Source organism: Falco peregrinus, chromosome 8 (genome assembly GCF_023634155.1).
Source record: "Falco peregrinus isolate bFalPer1 chromosome 8, bFalPer1.pri, whole genome shotgun sequence".
Lineage (NCBI taxonomy): Eukaryota > Metazoa > Chordata > Aves > Falconiformes > Falconidae > Falco > Falco peregrinus.
Window position 1 is genome coordinate 61560271 of NC_073728.1, and position 22256 is coordinate 61582526.

Here is a 22256-nt window from a genome sequence, read left to right on the forward strand (position 1 = left end):
CATATCATCTTTGGATTTGTTGAAACTATTTCTCCTCACCCTTTGAAAGAAATTTGTACAGTGAAGCTGTTGGACTGACGGGTGGGTCTGATCCAAGGCTGACCACTGCTCATGGATTCCTGTCTTTATCTAAATGAGGAATAATGGATTGCATCTTGAATTAAGAGATCCATCCCAGCAAACTAATCCATCCGGGCTGCACCCGGCCAGGCCCTCCTTGCCACTGTGGCAGGGGCACCTAGCGTTCCTCTGCCAGGTTTGCTGCCAGCTGCTGATGGCACTGTGAGCAATAGGGGGGATGATTTGGCCGGGTGCCTGCATTTAGTTTACAGTGATGGAGTGCTTTCTGTTCTTGCCTACCGAGTGTGCAAGACAGGATGAGTCCTGGTGTCCGCACCAGCGCAGCTACTCGTGGTAGTGCAGAGAGGGCTCCTGCCACCTGCCGCAGGCTGTTCGGAGGGGAAAGACACACTGGCCCTTTCCATCCCAGTCACTGGATCCTCTGCAACGAGTACAGAGCTTGCCTGACTTTGAGCTTGCCCTTACAAACACACCTGCCGTTCATCTTAGAGTTTTCTCAGTGGACTTGATGTAAAATTCCACAGTAACACCATTACCCTTCCTCCTCTCCTCGGCAATGAATGGTACCAAGAAGCACCAAAGACAAAAATATTTTTCAGAAGGACAAAATCAAATTATTGGTGAGGAAAACAGATGGAAAATGATGCTATCACTATTGTAATATCAGCGCAATACAATATCGGTAAGCTTTGTGTTTAATTAGTAACGCCAAATGCCCAAGCGTTCGGCTAATACCAGTGTTGTTTTTTAGGGAATAGCTAGGAGCTGGGCAGTTTGTTATGAGCAAAATGACTCGTTTCCAAAGACTGCTGCTCATTATTCACATTGGGCCACGATATCTACTGGAACTACAAATGAGCATAATTAGGACTATTGCTCTGAATAGAATAACAATATTAGATCAGCAGATGGGAGAATGGAGTCTACCTGACTCCATCAAACTGTACATTTATCAAAGGCACTGTAGGGAATTAATATTGTATTAATGAATGTAAATGAAGTAACACATTCTGAGGATCTCAAGTCCAACATTAAAGAGGATACAGATGGGAAGTGATTTAGTTTATTCCCATTGTGTTCTTAATTGTTGTTATTGTAGATAATTATAATGAACTCATCCTCACTGCTTCTAGGCAGACTATCCACTGAATTGTGGATAAACAGGAATGGTATACAAACAATTTTACATTGCCACAAAATGGTGCTAGGTACTTCAGTGTCTATGGTTTTTTGGCATTTCCATGATCAAAAATGGCGATTTCCTGGAATATAATTTGTTGCAGGGAACTTTACACCAGTGCAGTGTGGAAATTACTCATTGCCAAGTGTGTCATTTCATTGTTACTACCCAAGCCCAAGGATCTGGACTGATTTCAGAACAGAGAAAAATGTAATTATACCCTTTTTATATTCATATTTCTGCTTAAGAAAGTGCTGCAGCATCACTCCTAAGTCTGCTTTTCCTAGAAAGAGGATGATGTCCATATGGTCAGGAGTGCTCTGTGCCAGGACTCTGCAGCTGGGATCGCATTTTCCTGAGGTGCTCGGTTTCTGCTTAGGTGCTGTGGGCACCAGAACTTCATCAACTCTGACACTTGTGACTAGTTTTCCAAGGAGCAGATGGGGAACTGTGGTAGATGGTTGTTTGAGATCTGGAAGACATATGATTATTTTTAGTTATTGATGTCAGTAAGTTGCATCGTGGCTCTCAGTTAAACCAGCATTCACTTGCAAGCTGGATTTATAAGGAGTCGCCTTCCTGATAAGCATGTGCAGTTTGTAGCCAAAATTCCCGTGAAAGATGGGACCCATAGCACATCTGAACATATAACTGTGTTCTGTAAGTAAGCTGAAAGTGACAAATTTAGCTTGGCTTAGTGGATAAACGTAGCTGTGTTAAGCAAATAATTGCTTTATATTTAAATCCATTATTTTCTCCCTGTTTTTCCCATCTGGTTTTTAGGAAACATAGGGTTTTCAAGCAGCTGAGCTGAAAAAAGCCACACAATTGAAGGAGAGCAGCTAATGCATTTAGCACAAGGAAACACTATTCAGTCTCAGATTGTATAGGAAATGTACATCTTCCCCAATGGAGCTCATAACAGACAGACCAGGAATATAATAAACATGGGGAAATGCCAGAGACAAAAAGTATGGATGGCATGTGAAATGAGGAGCTGGGCCCAGAGGTATCTTTTGTGCTTTGATACATCTATGGCATGAGAGCTGCAGATTTTCTGCCTGTTGCCTTGTGTGTAAGTGCTCTGTTGAAAACAGAATAGGTGGCAAGAAAAAGAAACTAACCCCAGCACTGCCTTGGACTTCTGCCCTTGTGAAATGCATCTGGGGGTAAAAGAAGAATTCTTTCTGCATAATGATAAAAGCAAGGTTGAGATAAAAGTCCCTCTAATGCAAAGGGCGTTTGTATTTTTAATAATAAGAAAAGCCATTTCTCAGTGTTGTGTTGCCACATGGAGTAAGCAAATATTTGAAAATAATGCAGCAGGATTTGGAGTCTTGCACTGCATCATCATAAGCTTGATTTTGCTGTTCACATTAACAGATCCTAAAGTCTTCTTTACCAAGAGAATTAGCAAAGTATTACTTTGAAATGTGTGGCTTGTATTTAATAAACAGAAGCTGTTGATAGGACACAGGGAGACAGATGCTTTCCTTCCCTGAACATGTGTATTCCTTGCAGTTTGCATGCCAAAGCATTTAGTTAATACCTTTGTATAGCCTGTCCTGCCCATGTGACATCCAGGGACTCAACAGCTCTTCTGAAAACAGGTGTTTCGGCATAAACATTCAAACGAGCCTGTGAAAATCTGAAAGAAGGTAAAACCCCACCTTTTAATCAGTTGAGGAATCAAAAGCGTATGGCTTATTTGTGACATGGGTTTGAAAACCAGCTGAGACAACATGAAAGAGAAGTGCATCAAGCATCAAATGCCATCTTATGCTGAAAAGCTGCTATGCCAACCTTGAGATTTGAAATACTGTAACTTAGAAATTGTATTAGTTAATAATTTTTTTGTTGAAGTATATTTAAGTATCTTCAGAGAGTTGGAACAGAATGTTAGCTCTGCACTGAATAGCACTGGTTTCTGCACATACACATGCCACCAAGATGCTCTGTAATGGTACTTGTCAGGAAGAAGGTGACATTGTGGGAAAGGAGTACAGGAGATGGTGGTTTTCTTTTGACAGCTTCTTAGATGCATATTTTAAAAAGGATTGTACTCTGTTCAGGGAGAGAACTTCAAATAAGTCAAGTGATCCACTAATTTTGGTGCAGAAAGAGTTCACATGTAGAGGAAAGTTATTTTACGTTTCAAATAGAAAAAGATCTATACAAGTAATAAAAAAGTTGTGAGTGGACTGATTCAGAATTTTGTTATACTGGGGAATCTAAAACCTGGCTAAAGAGTCAGGAATTGTGTTCAGTCTCAGTCCTTGGCTTTCTCTTGGGATTATATGAATGGATTCCTGACTTATTCCCCAAATAATCCATCCATTAATTTTAGATTAAAAAAGAAAAAAACCCCAGCATTATAAATAATTGTTTCAAGGGAATATCAATGTGAAGTATTTTGCATTTTCCAATGTTTTTTATTGATGGAAAGAGCTTGCAAAATTTATTCATTGGTTTTGGTCCCACAGAAGCTGTGTTTTCACAAAAACTAACGATTTCCCAGAAGCGATTATGTACAGTTTGTAGATACATTACAGTTTTTAGATACATAACAGTTAGAGCACAAAAGAGTAGAAACAAAGAGGGTGGTGCAAACCTATCCCTTCTGCTGCTTTTGACAGTTCCTGCTTCAAAGTTCTTGGAACGCGATTGTTGAAGGTTATACCTATGCCTGGATCTGTGAAGGATGTTGTAAAAGTACAGTAACAAATTTAAAGGGATTTTCTAACTCCATCACAGAAATCATTAACACCATCTTGGTTAGCTTCTGTAAGGATATGATATATCTACTCGTCAATAGGTATAAGGTCAAATCCAAAGGCAGTGTTTTGATTGATTTCTTCCTCCTCTATCCCCTTGTTGAAGGAATACGCTGTTTCAGAGATCAGCTTCTGCAGTGCATATGGAAAGATGAATTGCAGCTAAAAAGCCTAACTTATTAAAGAAAAAAAAAAAGACGCATTATAAAAAATTTTCTGATGGTAAATCAGTCAATGCAACCACCAATGAAATCCTTGTAATGATGGAAGGGATGCTACTTTCATGGCTTATTGGAAGTCACACAGTTTTCGGTCCTTAGTCAAAGCACACTATTGTTTTCTGGACTTCTTCAGCCAAAAATAATGTCAACACAGACAGCACTGTCTGTTTTATCCTTGGGCTTTTTTTTTGGACACATCTCTTGGTGTCTCCTGACACTCCCTCACCAGATTTACCCCCACCCCCACCCACCCCTATGCCTGGAGCCACTGCCCCTCTGCTCCACCGCGCTGCAGCCTGGCATCCTTCGGAGAGCAAACCGTTGCCATGTTTATCTTGGCTCCATTTAGAACGGTACAAATTAGTTGGAAAGCACCAGAGAAGACACACTTCTGAAATATCAAACTCTTGTATCTGAACAGATTGCTTATTATATTATGCTCACTGGAGGTGAAAAAGTCAAAGTCTGGATCACTGAAAAAATGAACCAGCGGCATCTGTTGCTACCTCCAGCCACACTGAGCAACACACACCTGAGTAATGAAATGTTTTAAATGAGCACTGGGCTGTATTTTCAGAGACATGCCCACTGAATATGACATGGTACACCCAAAGCTGCAAAAAATCGCTGATGTGCTGCCACTTAAGAAGCAAAAGAACATAAACCCAACTTGATGTTGCGTTTTCTGGAAAATTAACTGTGCAGCCTTGGCGCAGTTTATGTGTGTAGGCATTTAGCCTGGAAACAATAGAAATGCACTCAGCTGTATTTGAACCTGCCAGCAGTTATGTGCACAGTCAACAGAGCTCTTAGGAAGTGGTGCTCAGCACACTTCAGAAGATAATGGCTCCATCAGCAGGATCAGTGCAGGGTCCTTTCCTTGCACCTCCTCTCATCACCTTCCCTCCCACTGGCCTTGTGCATTTTTTCATTCCTAAACATATGGCCAGTCCCAGGCAGTGTAAATACCCAGAAGGAAATTTGTCCAACAGCTTCTAAACTGGCTTGTGCGTATTTCATGTGATATCTAATTGGTAAATATTTATAAGCATTTTGAATACTTGACATGATGGTTTATTTAAAGATCTCATGATCTCATTTCAAATCTAGCATGTAATATTACTGGCTTTCTGCCCCCCTCCTTTGACTCACCTCTGTGTTCTTTCTCCAAACATTTTTATTTGGGGGAGTTTTCTGTTTATGTTTACAGAATTACTTCTCCATATTTTTTTCTGCTGCTGCTTCTCAAAATGCTAATCTAAGCAATGCAGTATTTCCCTCTGTGATATATGTGTATATGTGATGTAGATTAAATATAAAGAGCCAAGAGCTTCAAGGAAACATAAAGGGAGGCTCTGTGCAATGTGTCTGCAGCTTTCATTTGCACAGCAAATTTAATGCTACCCAGAAATGACAGATTTACTGCTGAGTACACAGCTTCTGCGCTGCTCGCAGACAGGAGGTTGGATTCAGTAGGTTTGTGTCACGCAGTCAATCTGTGAACGCACTGAGAGCACACAGGGGCTTCTGGTGCTCCAGTCACAGATGCTGGATGTTCATGTCAATTAGTTCCAGAAGTCTTGAATTTGTGTGGAAGCCCCCAGATTCTGGTGGAATAGATTTATGAGACAATATACTATGGACAGTGCCCTTGAGAAATGGTAGCTTTCATATATAGATATATAGCCATCATCCTGCATCTGTTCCTCTTTTCCTCCTTTTACTGGGGGTGTGTGTTGTGTGTGTACAGATAAGCAGCATTAAGTTGCTTTTTTTCTAGAAAAAGGTCTATAGATTAAATCATTCTGAGCCAGATATGTGGTTCTTTATTCAAAGAGAAACTCATCTGTGATACTAAGGTTATTAATCAGAAGTCTGACCCTGAAGCTTTAGTATAGGCTAGCAGAACAATTAGGCATATGCAGGATAGCAGTAAAAACTGGATCTTAGAATTATCCCTGTTAGAATATCTGATGATGGGTTGTGGTTCCCACCCTGTTCTTTACACGTTACTGGGAAGCAACTGTTAAGAGTGAATTTAATTAAATGTCCTAGATGCTGACACAGGGAGTGATTTTTCACAAACAGTGCACTTGTACAAGTCATTCCGTATTTGCATGTCATGCACTCTCCTGTGAGTCTGTGGCCCCATTTCCAGTAACAACTGTGCAGTGAATAATCTACAATGATTACAACCAAAAAACTGCAGGTTGATTGACAAACTCATCCCACTTTGAAATTCCTGATGCCTGAAAGATTGCTTCAGTGCACTGAAACACGTTTGCCAGCATTTCATTGACATCAACAGGACTTAAACCCAAGTGTGTTGGTGAATCTGGGACTGGGAAGGTAGTTTGGAATTGCACATAAAGTTGTTTGACCTTCTTAGTTTCTGACCCCTTGGTCCCACTCCAGTTTCTGGTGAAATCTCACCTGCACTGAGGGGGTTCAACAAATCTCAGATCTTCTCACAATATATTGCAGCATCGACACCAGACTTCTCCATGTGCCATCCAAACTGCACCTGCAGTGCTGGCCTTGCAGAGGTAGGCTCCCATCAGTGACGTTCCTTTTCAGCCTTGACTGTGATTGCTTTCCAAATAGGATTTTTTTAATTAACTATCCAAGGTGGATTGCCAGTCTTACTTTTTTCTCATTTCACTTAACTTTTTTACTCAGGCTGCATCCCCCTGACCTGAAACAGCTCTTTTCTGAAGAAATCTGGGTGGTTTTGAACAGATGTGGAGACATGACAGAGTTCATTTAGAACATAATCAACAGATAATAATAGGGTACTCAGAGAAATTGCAGTGAATGACAAGTACCATCAGCCTTTTCAAAACAGCAAAATTAGACATTTTTAACTCCACATGCACAACACTGTTAGAAGCAGGAAATGACTAATTTGGAATGCTTTTATTATGTTCTAGTTTTTTAAAAATGATATTGTAATGTTCTCAAGCATTATTCTGATCCTTCTCTGCTGTCTTTATAGGAAATAAAACACTGTTTCATGTGTTATTTGAAGCAGACTGGCTCTCTCGTGCATTTAGTTGTATCCTTCATCTTCCTCCCTGAGGCTTGACAGTGCTCAGCTTGTCAAGATGAGGCCTCAGCATCCCTCATGTATGATTTGCGGTTTTCATTACTGCAAAGATCCATCTGTTTTATGAACCTCATAATCCTCAGACTTCTGTAACGGAGTAACTAATCGGAGCACTCAGGAGGGTTTGGGTTATTTTCATTGCCAGTTCTGTTTCCGCAATGCTGCTGGGAGGACTGAGCTGAATTTCATGTCTCCAACCAGGAGCTGCTTGTTGCAGTGGGAGAGAGGACCCCCACTTGCAGCCCACCGCCTGGCCAGGTTTGCGACCATGATAGCTGCCCCCAGCAACACATTTGGACCAGGAGGGCCATGAAGTGCATGGTTTAGGGGTCAAACCCAGCTGGCAGAGGCAGTGGTGAAGTGGGGACCGGCCCTTTGCACCCCAAGACCCACTGGCTGTCTGCCCCTCTGTCTGCTGGCAGTCACCAGAAGTCCTCAGGACTCAGATCTTCACAAACCTTGGTGTAACAAAAGTAACTGGAAATGTGTCCTGCTTCTCCTTCACCTCCTCCTCCTGACTCTTCCTCCCCTCGCTAAACCTTGCCCTGGGGCTGCAGCCTTCTGTCCTACACAAAAGCAAGCCCCAGCACCACCACAGCACTCCTTTGTGCAGGGTGTGCAGGATCTCAGAAGCTTCCAAATGTGTGAAATACAGGCAATTTATACAGCACTGGCACATGCACCAACATAGCTTGCATGCTGCTTGGAAATCTTGGAATCCTTGATTTTTTTTTACTGTGCCTCATGACTTGCGATTCCGTATTTTATATGCAGGTAGGTAATTTCTGCTTGTGTCATCAAAGCTACATTATGCAAGCCAGGGTCAGGAGAAGCTTGGCTGTCAGTCTCCTACTAATCTCAGTTTTTAGTAAAGATGAAGCCAATAAACTGTGCTTGCAAAGGGAAAGACACTGGCATGAGAGTCACTGAGTGGCTGTGTTCTCACTGTCAGACTGAACAGGACTTTCTGTGCTGACTGTGAGCGTTAAGGAAGCCAGAACAAAGAACGATGACAAATGCTTTTGTAAAAGGGATCGTCAGAAAAACACAGCAGGTTCCGTGATCATTGAGGCTTGTCTTAAAACATGAACAAAGTCTCCTGAGAGCAGTAAGCTGCTCTCTTTCCTGGCTGCGGGTTGGCTGGAAGGTTTTATTTTACTTTATTTTACTTTATTTTACTTTATTTTACTTTATTTTACTTTATTTTACTTTATTTTACTTTATTTTACTTTATTTTACTTTATTTTACTTTATTTTACTTTATTTTACTTTATTTTATTTTTCTTCATACAGCCTGTATCCTGGGTAGGTTATGTTGCTGCTTGTCTCTACTTAAAAATTGGAGTAACTTAAAAATAGTTTTGAGCAGAAAAATCATTCATAGTCTTTGCAAATGTATGGAACCAGTAAAAACATTAGGCTTGGAGATGTGAATAGAGTTGGGTCTTGATGGAGTTGCCAGCTGGGAGCCTGCCATTTACACTTGCTTTAGAAGCACTTTCCTAATTGCTAACTAAGCTGCTTTCCTTAAAGAAAGCAGAAAAGGAAAAATAATCTGAGCTAATACATACTAGTTGTTCAGATGATGTGGAAACGGTGATGGGAATTACCTAAAATGTGCTGGCTAAGAGATAACATTGTGGACTTTGCAAACAGTACATAGAGAATGGAACTAAAGTTAAGCAGAGTTCTCACCTTGTTTATTCTAACCTGCTGGGCTAATTAAGTGTCTCCATTACCTGGGGCAGCCAGGCATTCCATCCCACACCTACATCTATCTTCAGATCTATCTATGTCTGCCGTCCTGTTACAATTCCTGTAGTTACTTCCAGGCTGATATTTTTGTTTGGGCATCTATTCTGCCAGTGAACAGACAAGCTTTCTATTTATTGAAATTCATTTTGGTATGGTGAAGATTAAAGCACGGAATTGATTAGAGTGCTTTGGATCCATAAAGTACAATCTGTCTTTCATTTACATTTCAGACCTTACTTCACCCCATACATGATAACATTCGTTCTACAAACCCTATCACCACCAGATACTTAGGTACTACGTTTAAATGTGAATGTACAATCATTTTCTGCCCGAACCTTGAGGACATATTAAATCTTAGTGCACTGAACTGGCACATTTCTAGAAGTCTTCCCCATTTCTGCAACGGGGCATGCACCTGCTTTACCAGAGATAAACCGCTGCTTGTTGTTGTATCTCCCTTTAACTAAGATTTGACGTTCTGGCTGATCTTCATTTATGAACACCCCAATAAGAACACGAGGTCTGATTACAGCACTCAAGAAGGAAAAGGGAAACCCAGATTCCGACCTTTTTGGTAGACAAGAGGATGTAAACATACAAGTTCCACCTTGCAGAAGGTATCATCACTAAAATACAGGCTGTTCTTCAGCTCTCCTCCTCCTCCCTTTCTCCTAAACCTCTATCAGAAATGGCATCTTCCCCTTTCTGCCAGAATTTTCTAATCCCAGCCCTGGAGGGCTTTCTGGTTCCCTGTGACAATTGAATTTTTCTGTCCTGAGTGAAATAGCTCTTCATAGCCTTCAGCACACAGGGCAGCACAGTAAGCAAAGCTGGGGGACACATACACATCACAAGCAAAGTCAAACTTACGGCAAAGCCATTAAACTAAACCTATTAAAAAAAAATCATTATCAAGGACATCTCAATTCTGAAGGGGAAAAACTGTCGTAAGAAATTTAGCCACCTCTAATAACATCATATTTTTGACAGTGCTGTTCTGCCTAATTAATGAATGTTTGCACAGTGCTTTGAGATCTTTGCCTAACAAGGAAGGCTAATATGTTGCTATGTGTAAATGTTCGAATTAATAATCTAGAAAATATAGGCATATAAAGCCAGGTTACTCATATCATTTCATCAAAGCCAGGTTTAACGATCTTCTTTTTTTGGCTGCTGGCTTAATTAGATAAGCTGCTGAATTTAATTAACTCATCAAACCTAATTTGAAATGATCTCTCAAGTCAGTAAGAGCTTGTCTTATGCTTATTATTTCTATTTGTTGCACCGAGTCTTTAATACCACCATTTTGTTAGGATATTAATGGTAGCCTTAATTGTGTTCTAATTTGCTGCATTTACTCAGATGGTGGCATTTTCCTCATTTTTTAAGTGTCAGCATGTGAAAATCAATCACAATTTAATTTAAGGCACTGACATGGCTCTTCTAGCCCTCTACCAAGTCAGCTACATACTATCTCTTTTCACGTAAGTGTAATTTGGGTTTGCAAGGTGAAATTATTTCCAGGAAATCCTGTTGAGTTCCTGAAGTCCTATTTCCTGGAGAAGTGTTAGGACAAAAATGATCTTCTGGATGCTCTTCCAAGGCTGGCTAACCAAATTGTTAGGTAACAAATTTGAAACCGAATATGGTATTGTAACTGTATAATTTATTTGAATACATCTGTGTGGGGTGCTGCAGCTTGTTGTATCAGTCCAAAACTTCTTGACAGTTATTAAAGAAAGAATCTAAACTGTAAAATTGCTGTAAATTCTGACCTGTTAGCAGGACTTTAGTTGGCTATCTTTTCACGTTCCTAGAAGATATGCTACACAGAGAGGAGAGATGAAATGATTGCTTGAAATCAAAATGTCTCTATAAATCATTTACTTGTTGTTCTGTAGAGCATGCTCTATTGCAATGCAAACTGTGCTGCTGAGAGAAACATTGCTAATTCAGTCTGGAGGAGTTGATGTATATTTGTGAAAAGCTGGCTACACCGTAGGTGAAATCAAGTCTTTCTTACTATTCCAGACAGTAGTTTTGCAGGAGTAACCCTGCTGACAACTGCTCTCTCCCTTGCTTGCTTGCTTTGTTTGTTTGAGGCATGCTTTCAAGTGCACAATTAACTAACTCGTTTTTCTCTGTTTTCCCTTAGAACGACTACAGGAAGCTATCTATGCAATGCAAGGACTTTGTCGTGGGGGTGCTGGACCTGTGCAGAGACACAGAAGAAGTAGAGGCCATTCTGAATGGAGATGTGAACATACAGTTGTGCCCTGAGCACCACCGGCCAAGTCTGAGCAGGATTAAACTTGCTATTAAATATGAGGTCAAGAAGGTAAGCTATTTCTTTGGGTGCCTGGGTAATGTCTCCACATCTAAGTTATGCTGCCTTGATGTCACCTGAAAAATAATATATGAAAGATAGATTTCAGTGGGATCAGGACTATCCCTAGAATTTTTGTGGTTTATGGCTTGATTTGCATTTTCTCACATACTTTCGTATGGAGAAGGTTATTCGCAAAGGACATGCTGTAGCAGGTATGGCATTTATTTGAATGTGATAGACATGGACGTATAGCTGGTCTGAGGGACTGCCTATAGGGCACAGCGCTTCTTGTGCAGGTTGTGACTCTGAATCTCTGAAGACCTCAGCAGGGACCAAAAGTTGTTGCTATACCAAACCGAAGGTCTTCCTTCCTTCACTGTGACTTACATGGTTGGAAGGGATGAACCTAGCCAGCAGCTCTGGCATCTTTGCCCACAAATTATAAGATCAGAGAACTTAGTCCAGATCCTCACCATTTCCAAACCATCTGCCTTTGGTTCAAAACTAGATCTTCTGCTTTGACTCAGGCAGATGGACTCTGCAGCCTGATTGAAGTCAGCAGACCAAGTCTCCTTGTCTGCTCTCAATGCTCCCTGACGTCTTAGCGCTGGTCCACATCCCCTGTTAGTTAATCTGCAAATGTTGCAACTATCAAAAATATTACCTTTTCTGTACTGTTATAGAAAGAGCGTACACAAAAAGTAGCAATTTTGCCATAGTCAAGACTCTTTACTGCAGTGTGATGGAAAGTGGAATTTCAATTTTAAAAAAGTTTTGTAATTTTTACTCAGAATTATATCAAAACCTCAAAAATAAATTTCTGATTAACTTGGAAATTTGATTTTTTTGAAAGCATGTGAAAGTGATAAATATTGATAAAAAGTGACAGATTCCCAGCTTCCACTCTCCCAAAGCTCTGGCTCTGTATTCTAAGAGTTCAGATTTCCCCAAATGTACAAAACAGAAGGAAGACATATATTTTAAGGAAAAACATGAAAACTGAATGACTTTTAGAAGTATTTTAAACAAACATTCAGCTTTACGGAAGTATGTTGTGTGAATGGAAAATTTGATTCTGGCAAACCCTAGGCCTGGGTGGTCCCAATTAATTGCTGCTACAATATGCATTGATGGAAACTGGGCTCCTGCTATGCGACTCAAAGAGCTTTCCAAAATTTCAAGCTAACATCTGCTCTCTCTTTCCCCTCCCAAACCCACCACCTGCTTCAGTTTGCCTCTTGACTGTGCTGCTGTGCTGGATAGAGAAGGTCTTTTCCTGTTATGAAAGCCATTAATTAAAGAGAATCTTAAAACTCTTATTTGAAATGAATTGCTTTCCTGCAGGAGCACATAGCATGGAGCTAAATATTTCCTCCTAGGATGTTGTGTCTATGTTATCGTTCCATCACCAAAACTGAGCATAACATCTCAGTTCACTCTTAGGGAGATGCCTTTCAAGAAGCTGGGTCCAGGTAAGTTGTTGAAGCTGTTGCTTTGGTAACAGGGAGCCAAACTTGCTTGCTTTCTGAAAATGAGCTAATCTAAGACACTGATAACACCTTATCAAGGACTAGCCCCAGTGACTTGTGATCTGAGACTTACCATGAAGTTGGTCAGAACCTTGAGCCTTTTCAAAGCACAGACTTCTGTGATATTGTGCTTGTATATTCTTCTAAATATTTGTGTCATCCTTTAGATACCAGGACCATTAGCCAGAGCTAAATTGCTGCTAGTTACTGTGCTGCTTTGAGCACACTCTTCCTAGCTTGGTTGGTTTCAGAGGAACGTTTCCTCTGATTCTTATGTTGTATATACACGCACCTTTTCATAGTGCATGAAATGACCTGAAGCATCTGCAGTAGGTGATGTACAGTTGGTCTTTTTCTGTATAAATATCTTCTTACACTCAGGAAATCTGAGCATCCTTCCTGGATCACAGCAACTTGTTGCTGACCGGTAATAACTGTTACGCTAATTACAGAACACAAACACGAACGTTCGCCAGCCTCATGTTGACTCTCAGGTTAGCACTTTTCAGAATATCCTTTTCAGCAGGCAGTATATGTCTGTGTGTAAGACGAGCATTTAACTGCTACTTCAAAAGTAAGATAGTTCCATTTGTGGGATGCAGAGACACATTCAGATAAATGGCTTTGGTTATTGGCAGTGACTTATGATAATAGACTGATATTTATCACACTTGCTGAACAAAGAGATTGTGTTACGGTAACACAGTAATGATTTCCTCAAGAGGCAATAGATTTCAGGTACAAGGTTTTTATCCAGATGAGAAATATTTAGGCTTATGCATACAAAGCCTGTGCTTTGAAATCTATTTTCATTTTAAGAAAGTCCTTTAATAGACAGGGGTGAGATGGGGGAGGGGGGAATTATTATACATATTTAATAGATCAATTCTTGGACAGATTTTATAAATATCAAGCCACTTTTTTAAAGCTAATGCAATGACTCACAGGCATAAGTGACGTTGTTCCCCCCCCCCCCCCCCCCTCGGAAGTTTATTTGGCAGGATAAGATTAATGAAGGGGCTACATCTGTGCATGCCACCCCTGCTCCCCACCTCTGCCATTGGCATCAATATTCAGGTGGTCAGTTTTGCATTCTTCAGCTCAGCAAGCTCTAGATAAACCAGGGAAACAAAGATGCTTTTACTTAGAGCTCCTAAGTATGTTATATTTGTTCTTTGCCATGAACAGCAAGAATCCTAGACAAGACAACTTTAGGGACTTCAGAATGGTTTGAGAAAACAAAATAAAAGAGGTGTTAGTTGTTATGTTTTGGCCATTTTCTCATTAGGTTAGTATCCAGATTAAATATTTAGATATTTGCATTTGCATCTGAAACTTTAAGAAATATTTGATGTTTAAAAAAATCTATTTCTACTATTAGCTTCTTAATTCACATTTCCATATTATACTCTAAGTGCCTACAGTAGGCTTTATTTGATGAAAATTTGCAGAGAACAACTCATATTGAAAATTATTATTTAATATCCATAATTTTACTTTTACAGCTGGTGCTGCAGTCTGCATTTTATCACACTTTTATTTCCAGAGTCTGAGAAATATATCAAGGGCTCACATCTTTAGGCAGGAATTACATCTGTAGAGCTTCATCAGGCCTTTGCACAAACTTTTAAAATCCTCCTTGTTCTTTTAAATTCCTGTTACTTCGTAGCCCTCCTACAGCCACAGTGTCTAAGAGTGGTATTTTTCTGTAGTAGTAGCAGCTGGTCTACCAGCTTCTCCCACCCCCTGCCCAGCTCACAGCATTTGAGAGAGCAGAATTTTGAAACTGAGTGGCATCATATTGCATTTTATGGGTTTAAATCAACTCTGTAATCTTTTGTCCTTTTCTTCCTATGTCCCCAGCTGAAAATTTTAGGGGTGCAGTTGATGCTACATACACAGTTTAACTATTGAGTCTTGATTTTGGTTCCAACACAGTATCTTCTTGCTCTTGACTTCAGCAATTGCGATCCCCAATAAATCACACCGGGTTGGAGGTCGAGGCTGTGACTCTCTTGCGTGTACAGTGCACGTGTGTCGTGCCCACAGAGCAGGGAGCTCAGCCATCAGCCTTCGGGGAGCTTTTAGCCCAAACCATGTGCTTCTGTTCCTCTCTTTTTCTGAAGGGCAAAGCCCTGCTTGAAAACCACCAAGTCCGGGGGCAACCTGCCCTTGAGCTGGACGTTCACAGACCTGCTCACTGACCACGCTTTCCCGGTACATACAAGGTTTTCCTGCACATCAGGGCTGAAAAGGGGACTGAAGCCTTCTTACCTCCTCAGTAAACCTGCAGCTGGTACCTACAACAGGTTTTTGTCCAGGCCCTAAATGATCTTTCTTTGCACTTTTTCCTTTGTACTTCCCATTAGAGTTCCCTGTCACCTCACCCCTTTGTTACTCCAAAAAAATCAGTTCTCTGTTCAACTGAAAGGACGCAAACTTATTCATGCTTACCCTTTTTTCCTAATTTACAAAATTTGAGATGAATCTTGGAAAGTCATTCAAGAAAACATCAAAAGTTCCAGACTTCACTTGACTTCCCCACCCCCACCCCACCCTTTTCTTCTGCAAAGCACATATGAGACACTGGCAAGAAAGCAAGTTCAAGGCTCTAATATAATTGAAGAACTTTATATAGAAGGTCACTGAAGAATTAAGAAACTATGCTTGTGCATATTTCACAGCACGGAGAAGGCTAAAATAATAGTAGATTACAAAGTGGTCTTTAAAAACACTGTATTACACCAATTCTTTACCCTTCCTGAAAGAACTAAATAATCACCCTGCACCCCGGAATTCTTGGAAAACTGCACTCAAATGTGGTCCCATCAAGTTTTCCAGAGCCATTTACCCTTCAAATTAGCTGTCTTAATGATTCATGGTTCCTCAGAGCTGTAACAATGGGAACGGTTTGTCAAGTGCAAAACAAACAATTTGCAAACATTTGAGTATTTACTGAGTACTGGATCCTCTCCAAGAAAGGGACTTTTAGCCCATGTTAAGAGATTGTTGCAAGTTTACTATTGCCTCCCAGCAGAGCACCCTGCTGATGCTGTAGTAAGACCATCCAGGTCGTTCCTTTGGATATTGTAGGAGAGGGCTGGGGAAACAGTCACAGTGTGACAGCAAAGACTGTGGCGGAGTCCAGCAGCTATTCAGGGAAATGGCAAAATTAAAAACAGCATTAAGGTGAAAGAGGAATTAATTTAGGGTGGATGGTTCTGGTGGATAATAGCCAAAAGTGGCTTGGGCTGCTAAATTGGAGTTCTGGTCCCAAGGAAAAAAAATAAAACTGATCCTGAGCTTCTTGAGCCAAGGATGCTCTCAGCTGTTCATGCAGGCTTACAGCATCTAAGTGGGAGTTTACTTTGTGTTCTTGACTGAAAATTGCAAAATAATGTTTTTTCTTTTTGAAACAAGCAATTTTGTTTTTAATCAGATACGGGAAAAGTAAGGGTAGCACAGGTTTTGTGTGCATGCGAACTCATTTCTAATTGAGTCAGAGTGTAATTTCTACCTGTGAGAGGCATAGATACAGAGGCTGGGACAACTCTGTCTTGGATTCTTCCCTTGGGCAACCCATAGAGGGAAAATACAGTTTTGAGGTACCACAACAAAACCATTTTACTGGTGTATATCAGCTTTACAGAGCCATTCGTATTTTTTGTTCTCATTTTTGTCTGTCCTACTATGCTCCTTTCTTGTCATCCTTTAATGTTGGCAGGGGTCTTATATGTTGACATTTACTTTTAGGTCTAAAGCTGTTGCTTCTCTGTAGGAGGCGACATTCATTCTCCTTCTTTCCCAATGTCAGAATTATCATTGCTGTATACTTTTAATTGCAAATGTCGAGTGCCCTCTGTTCTCTCAGCAGCTCAGTTCATAGCCATCACAAAGCCAGAGCACATATTTCTTTCACGAGTTTTAATTTAATTAACAGTAAGACACACAAATTGGGTTTGAAAAAAAATATTAATAAGAATTAAACAGAGCACCAGATGGCTGTGTAAATCCTATCTAATAGAGAGTTGGAACAGGAACTTTTCTCATGGCTGTATTATTAATAATTAACATATGGAGGATGCTCCGAACAGAATACTCATGGCTGCGTTAGATTATAATTTTTCACTGCATTGGTCACGCGACTCAGATACTCAAGGGCAGGAGAAGTCCCAGCTTTTATCAACTGCTGCAATTTGCTCAGAGGATGCAGTTTTACCCTGCACAATATCTTGTGCACAAAATGCTTGCCAGGGTCCCTCTCACCATTAACTGGGGTCCCACCTGCAGCGTTTCCACCTCGCATGGCGGCTGGAGAGGGTTAGTCCCTGAATGGGGAAAAGGACCGGCTCTGCTCCTGCTGCAGGGATGGCTCTGCCCCACAAAACCTGCAGCACAGCCGGTGCTGAGCTCAGCCAGCACATCCTTAGGAGGGGTAACTGGAAAAGCTTGGCGTGTGCAAGAGAAGCACATGAGAACAGAGGGCAGAAGTCCAAGGGTGACCAGAAGCTCTGAAACTCCTCACTCTGGAGGGCAAGGACCAGGTCTGTGCCGTGTGCCATGGTGGGCAGCTATGGCTCTGCGAGCTCTGTGCGCTCTCAGTTTGCCGTTATCCTGCAAATTCCCGCAGTGCCGTGCCCGGGGAGGGGGCACAGCAGGGCACAGTGCCCCTGCCTCGTGCACAGCCGGTGCCTTAGCCTCCACACTGATGGAAAATGACATTTCGGTAACCCAGATGAAATGTTTCAGCTCCACAGCTTTCTGAGCTGGGTAGGTCCCAGAAAATCTCTCCTGCGGCTGTTTGTCCTTCTTTGGAACAGAATTAAGTTTAGGAATTTCCCATGGGACAGACATTGATCTTTCTGTACTGCAATGGTTGTAACAAGCACAGATACAGCTTGGAAAGAGACAGGGTTATGTTTTACCATGTAAATGTGAATCCTCAAGGAGGAGAATTCCTCAGGAAAAAAGGCTTTCAGGAAGCTGGCTTTTTGCTTTTGTTTCTGTAATCCCTGGTTAATTTTTTCCCACCCTTTAGTCTCAAGAATATTTAACTGAACTCTTGTGACATCGTTGATGGCTTGTACTGTGGTGGTGAGAAGAAAAGTGTCTCCCTTTTCCATCACTGGAAAACCAGTTGATACTGTACAAATGTAATTTAATATCTATGAGAACAGTAGAAACACTGTGGTCATTCTGGACTCTTAAGCTTATCCATGTAATCTTTTCTTTTTACATTTTTAATCACATATTAGAGACGTTTTGTCAGAGATTGGAAAGGGAAGGAGTTACTTCCCTTCTTCACAGAAAGTCTTTCTATCTCTCTGAGTATTTCATTAGCAAGGTTCCTTCCTCCACTAAAATCTGTGGTTTGATGATTTCCTTTTGCCCAGATGTTTTAATTTCTTTTCTTTTCCAAGATGAATCTCATTTTGTTATTTCCTGCCCATACATCCATCCTCTCAAGGCCTGAATGAATCATTTCTCCATCCTGAGTGGTGTTTGCAGTATTCCCAATTTATTGTAATATGCAGACTTAATTACTTTCATTTGCAAAGTACCACAGGGTCTTAGATGTCCGTCAAGACATTGACAAGACAGCACAGGAGCACATGAAACCCATTGCATGGATGTCCATCACGGATGAAAGGACTTAAAATTACCTTTATTAATAATAAGGTTCTCTTAGAAAAGAGCAGTTAATATGGTCTGCTATAAACCTGACCTTAGCTACCCCCAGTTTTGGCTTCATTTGTCTTCCCATAGGCAGCAGACCTGCATTTTAGATGGAAAGTCAGATGGGGATGATACAACCCCTCAAAAAAATAAGATTCAGTGTTTCATGTTACTGAGGGAATTTTCCTAAGTGATGTTCAAATTCAAATGTCAGCATGGGTACTGACCCAGGGTGTGGCTCTCCCATGTGAGATCCATGTCACACACCTGTAGGTTGTCCACGTTTGAGTATGTTTTTGGGACTCTACCTCATGGTGAGAGGAGTCTCATCCTATGAGTGAGTCTTGCTCTCCATCTGTGCTGGAGGCACGTGGGCTTGAGCACTAGCCCAGCTTCCTCACCACCTAGCCAAGGGAAAACAGTTCAGTGACTCTCCTGGGGAAGGAAATGGCTAACACATTTTACATTTCTCCTTCTGTGCCCACCATGGTTGGGGTGGTTTTGAGGTTTTTTTAGATACCAAAGGGAGCTTGGGGTTTGGTAGCTTTTTATAGTGGCATGTTTTCAGATGAATAATTAAATAATAAGGATTTCCAAATGGTTTTGATTCCACACAGATATGAAAACCCTGGGATGTTAGAGGCTGAGACTTCCAATTCATTTGCTTATTTTCAGATAAATAATTCAGTGATAAGATTTATTCATACATGTAAAAAGAGGAGAAACCAGACATTAGCAATGAATCTCTTCAGAAAACATGCAGCCCACTAGAATATGAAACAGAAGTTTTCTCAAGAGCCAGCCACCTTATTCACTCCCTTGTAGAGGAATGTTTAGCACAAAAAAGCATCTGTCGTTGTTTCAGGAAAATGAAATTATAAGGAAACTTTAGGCAGAAAAGGGTTTAAACTGAACCAATTAAAGAATTTATGTAAACTCTATGTTTTCTAGTTATACACCTCAAATATAGCAGACTTAATTTTACATGGCATGAATTGAAAATGTAGCAGAACGACAAAAAAATCCCCCTCCATTCCTTCCACTACTAAGAGGATTATTAATTTTGTGTTTTCACTCAGCAGCAGAGAACATTTCTGTCAATGGGTGAACTGCATTTGAAATGGTCCTGGCAGTTTTATTTACCCCATTACTTTAGTCTTCTATTAAAGTAATTTGGTTTTATTGGGTTTTATTTTGTGCCTGTTTAACAATCTGGTGCCTGGTCAAATCCTGTTCCCAAGCACGTTGCTCCCTCTGATGGGACCGCGCCATCTCATTTACAGAGCTGTGCCACATGGGTGGTTTGGGGCAATTACACAAGCATTGGGATGCTGGGATGACCTGCACTGCCTTGGTTCTGTCATCTTGTCGCCTTTGTAAAGTGAGATCCTGATCCTGTTAATGTACTCATGGGTTTAGCAGAGAGCAGATCTATCCTAAACAACAGGCTTGCTTTTATAGAGCAGGCTGAATCACAGGAAAGGGATGTGGTTGTAAACTGTAGCCGTGCTAAAGTTTCAAGTCTTCAAAATCAGAATTTTGAATTAGATAAGTCAACCAGCAAGTGGACCCAGATATTGAATTTCCATAAAACTGGGGAATATTTGAGTTACCTTGGGGTTTGATGCAAGCAACTATTTCTCCAATGCTAAATGGTTCTATCTAATAAGAAAAATGTTTTGGTTCAGAAAGGTGAATGTGAAAGGTTTTACAAAGTGTGTAATTTATCACTGAAACCATATTAAATGCTTCTAGGTTTATGCCTTAAAAGTGACTCAGAGACTAAGGTTGCACAATTTGTTGGGTTGGGGTTTTTTTCCCCGATAATTCCAGCTCATCTGGGCTCTGCCTACAAATATATAAACCTTTTCCCTTTGCTACCAGGTTTATAAATGCTGCTGTTAGACTCCAGATATCAGGTCTGAATATTCACCCAGACTGTCACAAAGCTCATCTACAGGATGAACAAGAAACCCATGAATATTTGTGTGATGCTATTAGACAGTCAAATGAACCCCAGGGACGGAGGGAAAGCTGCAGAAATCCTCAGGGCAGGGACATTTCCTTGCTTCACGTTCCCTCTGTGTGTCTGCAGCAGCTGTGGCATCTCAGAGGACTTTTTCTTGTGTACTGTTTATTTTTATGCAGTGGTCAGTTCCCATTGAGATGAGTCTTGGTCAGCTGAATTTTCTTTCATCCGAGCTGAACGGGGTTCCATGAATTATTTTTTTAGTTGCATGTGGATGAAGGAGTTTGGACCTGCTGATTTGCTCTCCCTTGCAAGCTTACTCTGGTGCAAAGTGTTTTAAAAACTGGGTCGGTGGCCATGGATAGAATTTATAATTAGAGCAGGTCTCTTCTGTGAAAAGGTCACAGTCTCACAGCATGGGTATTTGGATTGGAACTTTACATATTATTTTTAATTCATAAATTATAGGGTAAGTAGTTTTTCTATTTTTTTCTTAAACGTTCTACAGCTTTACTTGCACCTTTATCAAGCACAACAGCAAACAATGAGCCAACTTCCAGCCACATTTACCCTCTGACAACCTCATTTGTCATAGTTTAATAGCACAAGCGCTTGCTAGAGGCAGATTTTTTTCCTGTATTCTGGATCATGAAATAACTATATTATATCCCATCTGTTTCTGTTAGGTTGCCTCAGAATAGTCTCTTCAAGACAAAGGAAGGGCTCTTTGTTCACTTGGAGGTTCACAGAACAGAGTACAAGGTGAAGATAAGAAAAGCCATGTGCATATGTTGTTCTTTTCCCGCACTGGGTATTTCCTAGCAAGCTTCAGCAATTTCCACTGAGCTCTGTTATCTCCCACTCGGGATCAGGTGAAATGACTCTGCAAGTAGGTGGCTCTTTTACCAGATAAAAAAACCTGTTATGACACATTTTCCACTTTTTTCCAAGGTCTGGGTTTGGTTGGTTTTTTTTCCCAAAAAGTGCATTTCCATTGAAGAAAATCTTTTATTCAGTATAAATCCAGACTCTTTATTCAGGCTTCGAGTCTTAAAAATGCTTAAAATATCAAATAAATCTTCAAAAGTGAAAAGTGGCTTAAAAGCAAGGAAATTATGTTTTGGTTTAGTATTTTCATTGCTTTTTTTCTGTCGTGTGCATGTGGGCATATGTTTAGCCCTTAATTCATCAGATCCTCTTTCGTGAAATGGCAGTATATTTTTTACCCTTCAGGGGAACAGCAGTAATATCCTGCTTCGACCTTTCCCGGAGTTTCTCCCACCCTGCCGATGTTTGCTGATACTCCCACAGCATCTTCAGCAACCCACTGAAAAAGGATGATTTCATATCTCCTTTGATGAAGGTTTTGCTGTGAGAAACATGACATTGCCCACACAGCAGCAGAGACGGGCAAGCCTGGCTTCCCATCCCTCCTTGCCTCTGGTTTTGCTCAAGCAGATGCCACCTCACCTTCCAGACCAGGGCTGGCTTCCCCTTCTGCTGGGAGCACCAGCACAGCAAGCTCAGCTCGGGCTCTGTTTGTCAGTGAGGTGTGTCACCAAGTCTTCTTAAGAATACTTATGTGCTTTCCTCATTTCAGAGCACACAATGCGTGTGGTTCACATCCCACCTG

At 40.9% G+C, this 22256-nt stretch overlaps 1 protein-coding gene across 5 annotated transcripts in view; it reads left to right on the forward strand.

Annotated features, from left to right (window-relative positions):
- TRPC7 (transient receptor potential cation channel subfamily C member 7) overlaps nucleotides 1–22256 on the forward strand; it is a 73150-nt gene that overhangs the window by 12068 nt on the left and 38826 nt on the right. For 3 of the 5 annotated variants that reach the window (XM_027794382.2, XM_055813101.1, XM_055813103.1), the window contains exon 2: nucleotides 11276–11458. The exons of the other annotated variants lie outside the window; for them this stretch is intronic. In XM_027794382.2, the coding sequence (XP_027650183.1) occupies nucleotides 11276–11458 (183 nt within the window). The remainder of the gene's footprint in view (nucleotides 1–11275; nucleotides 11459–22256) is intronic. 5 annotated transcript variants of the gene reach the window in all.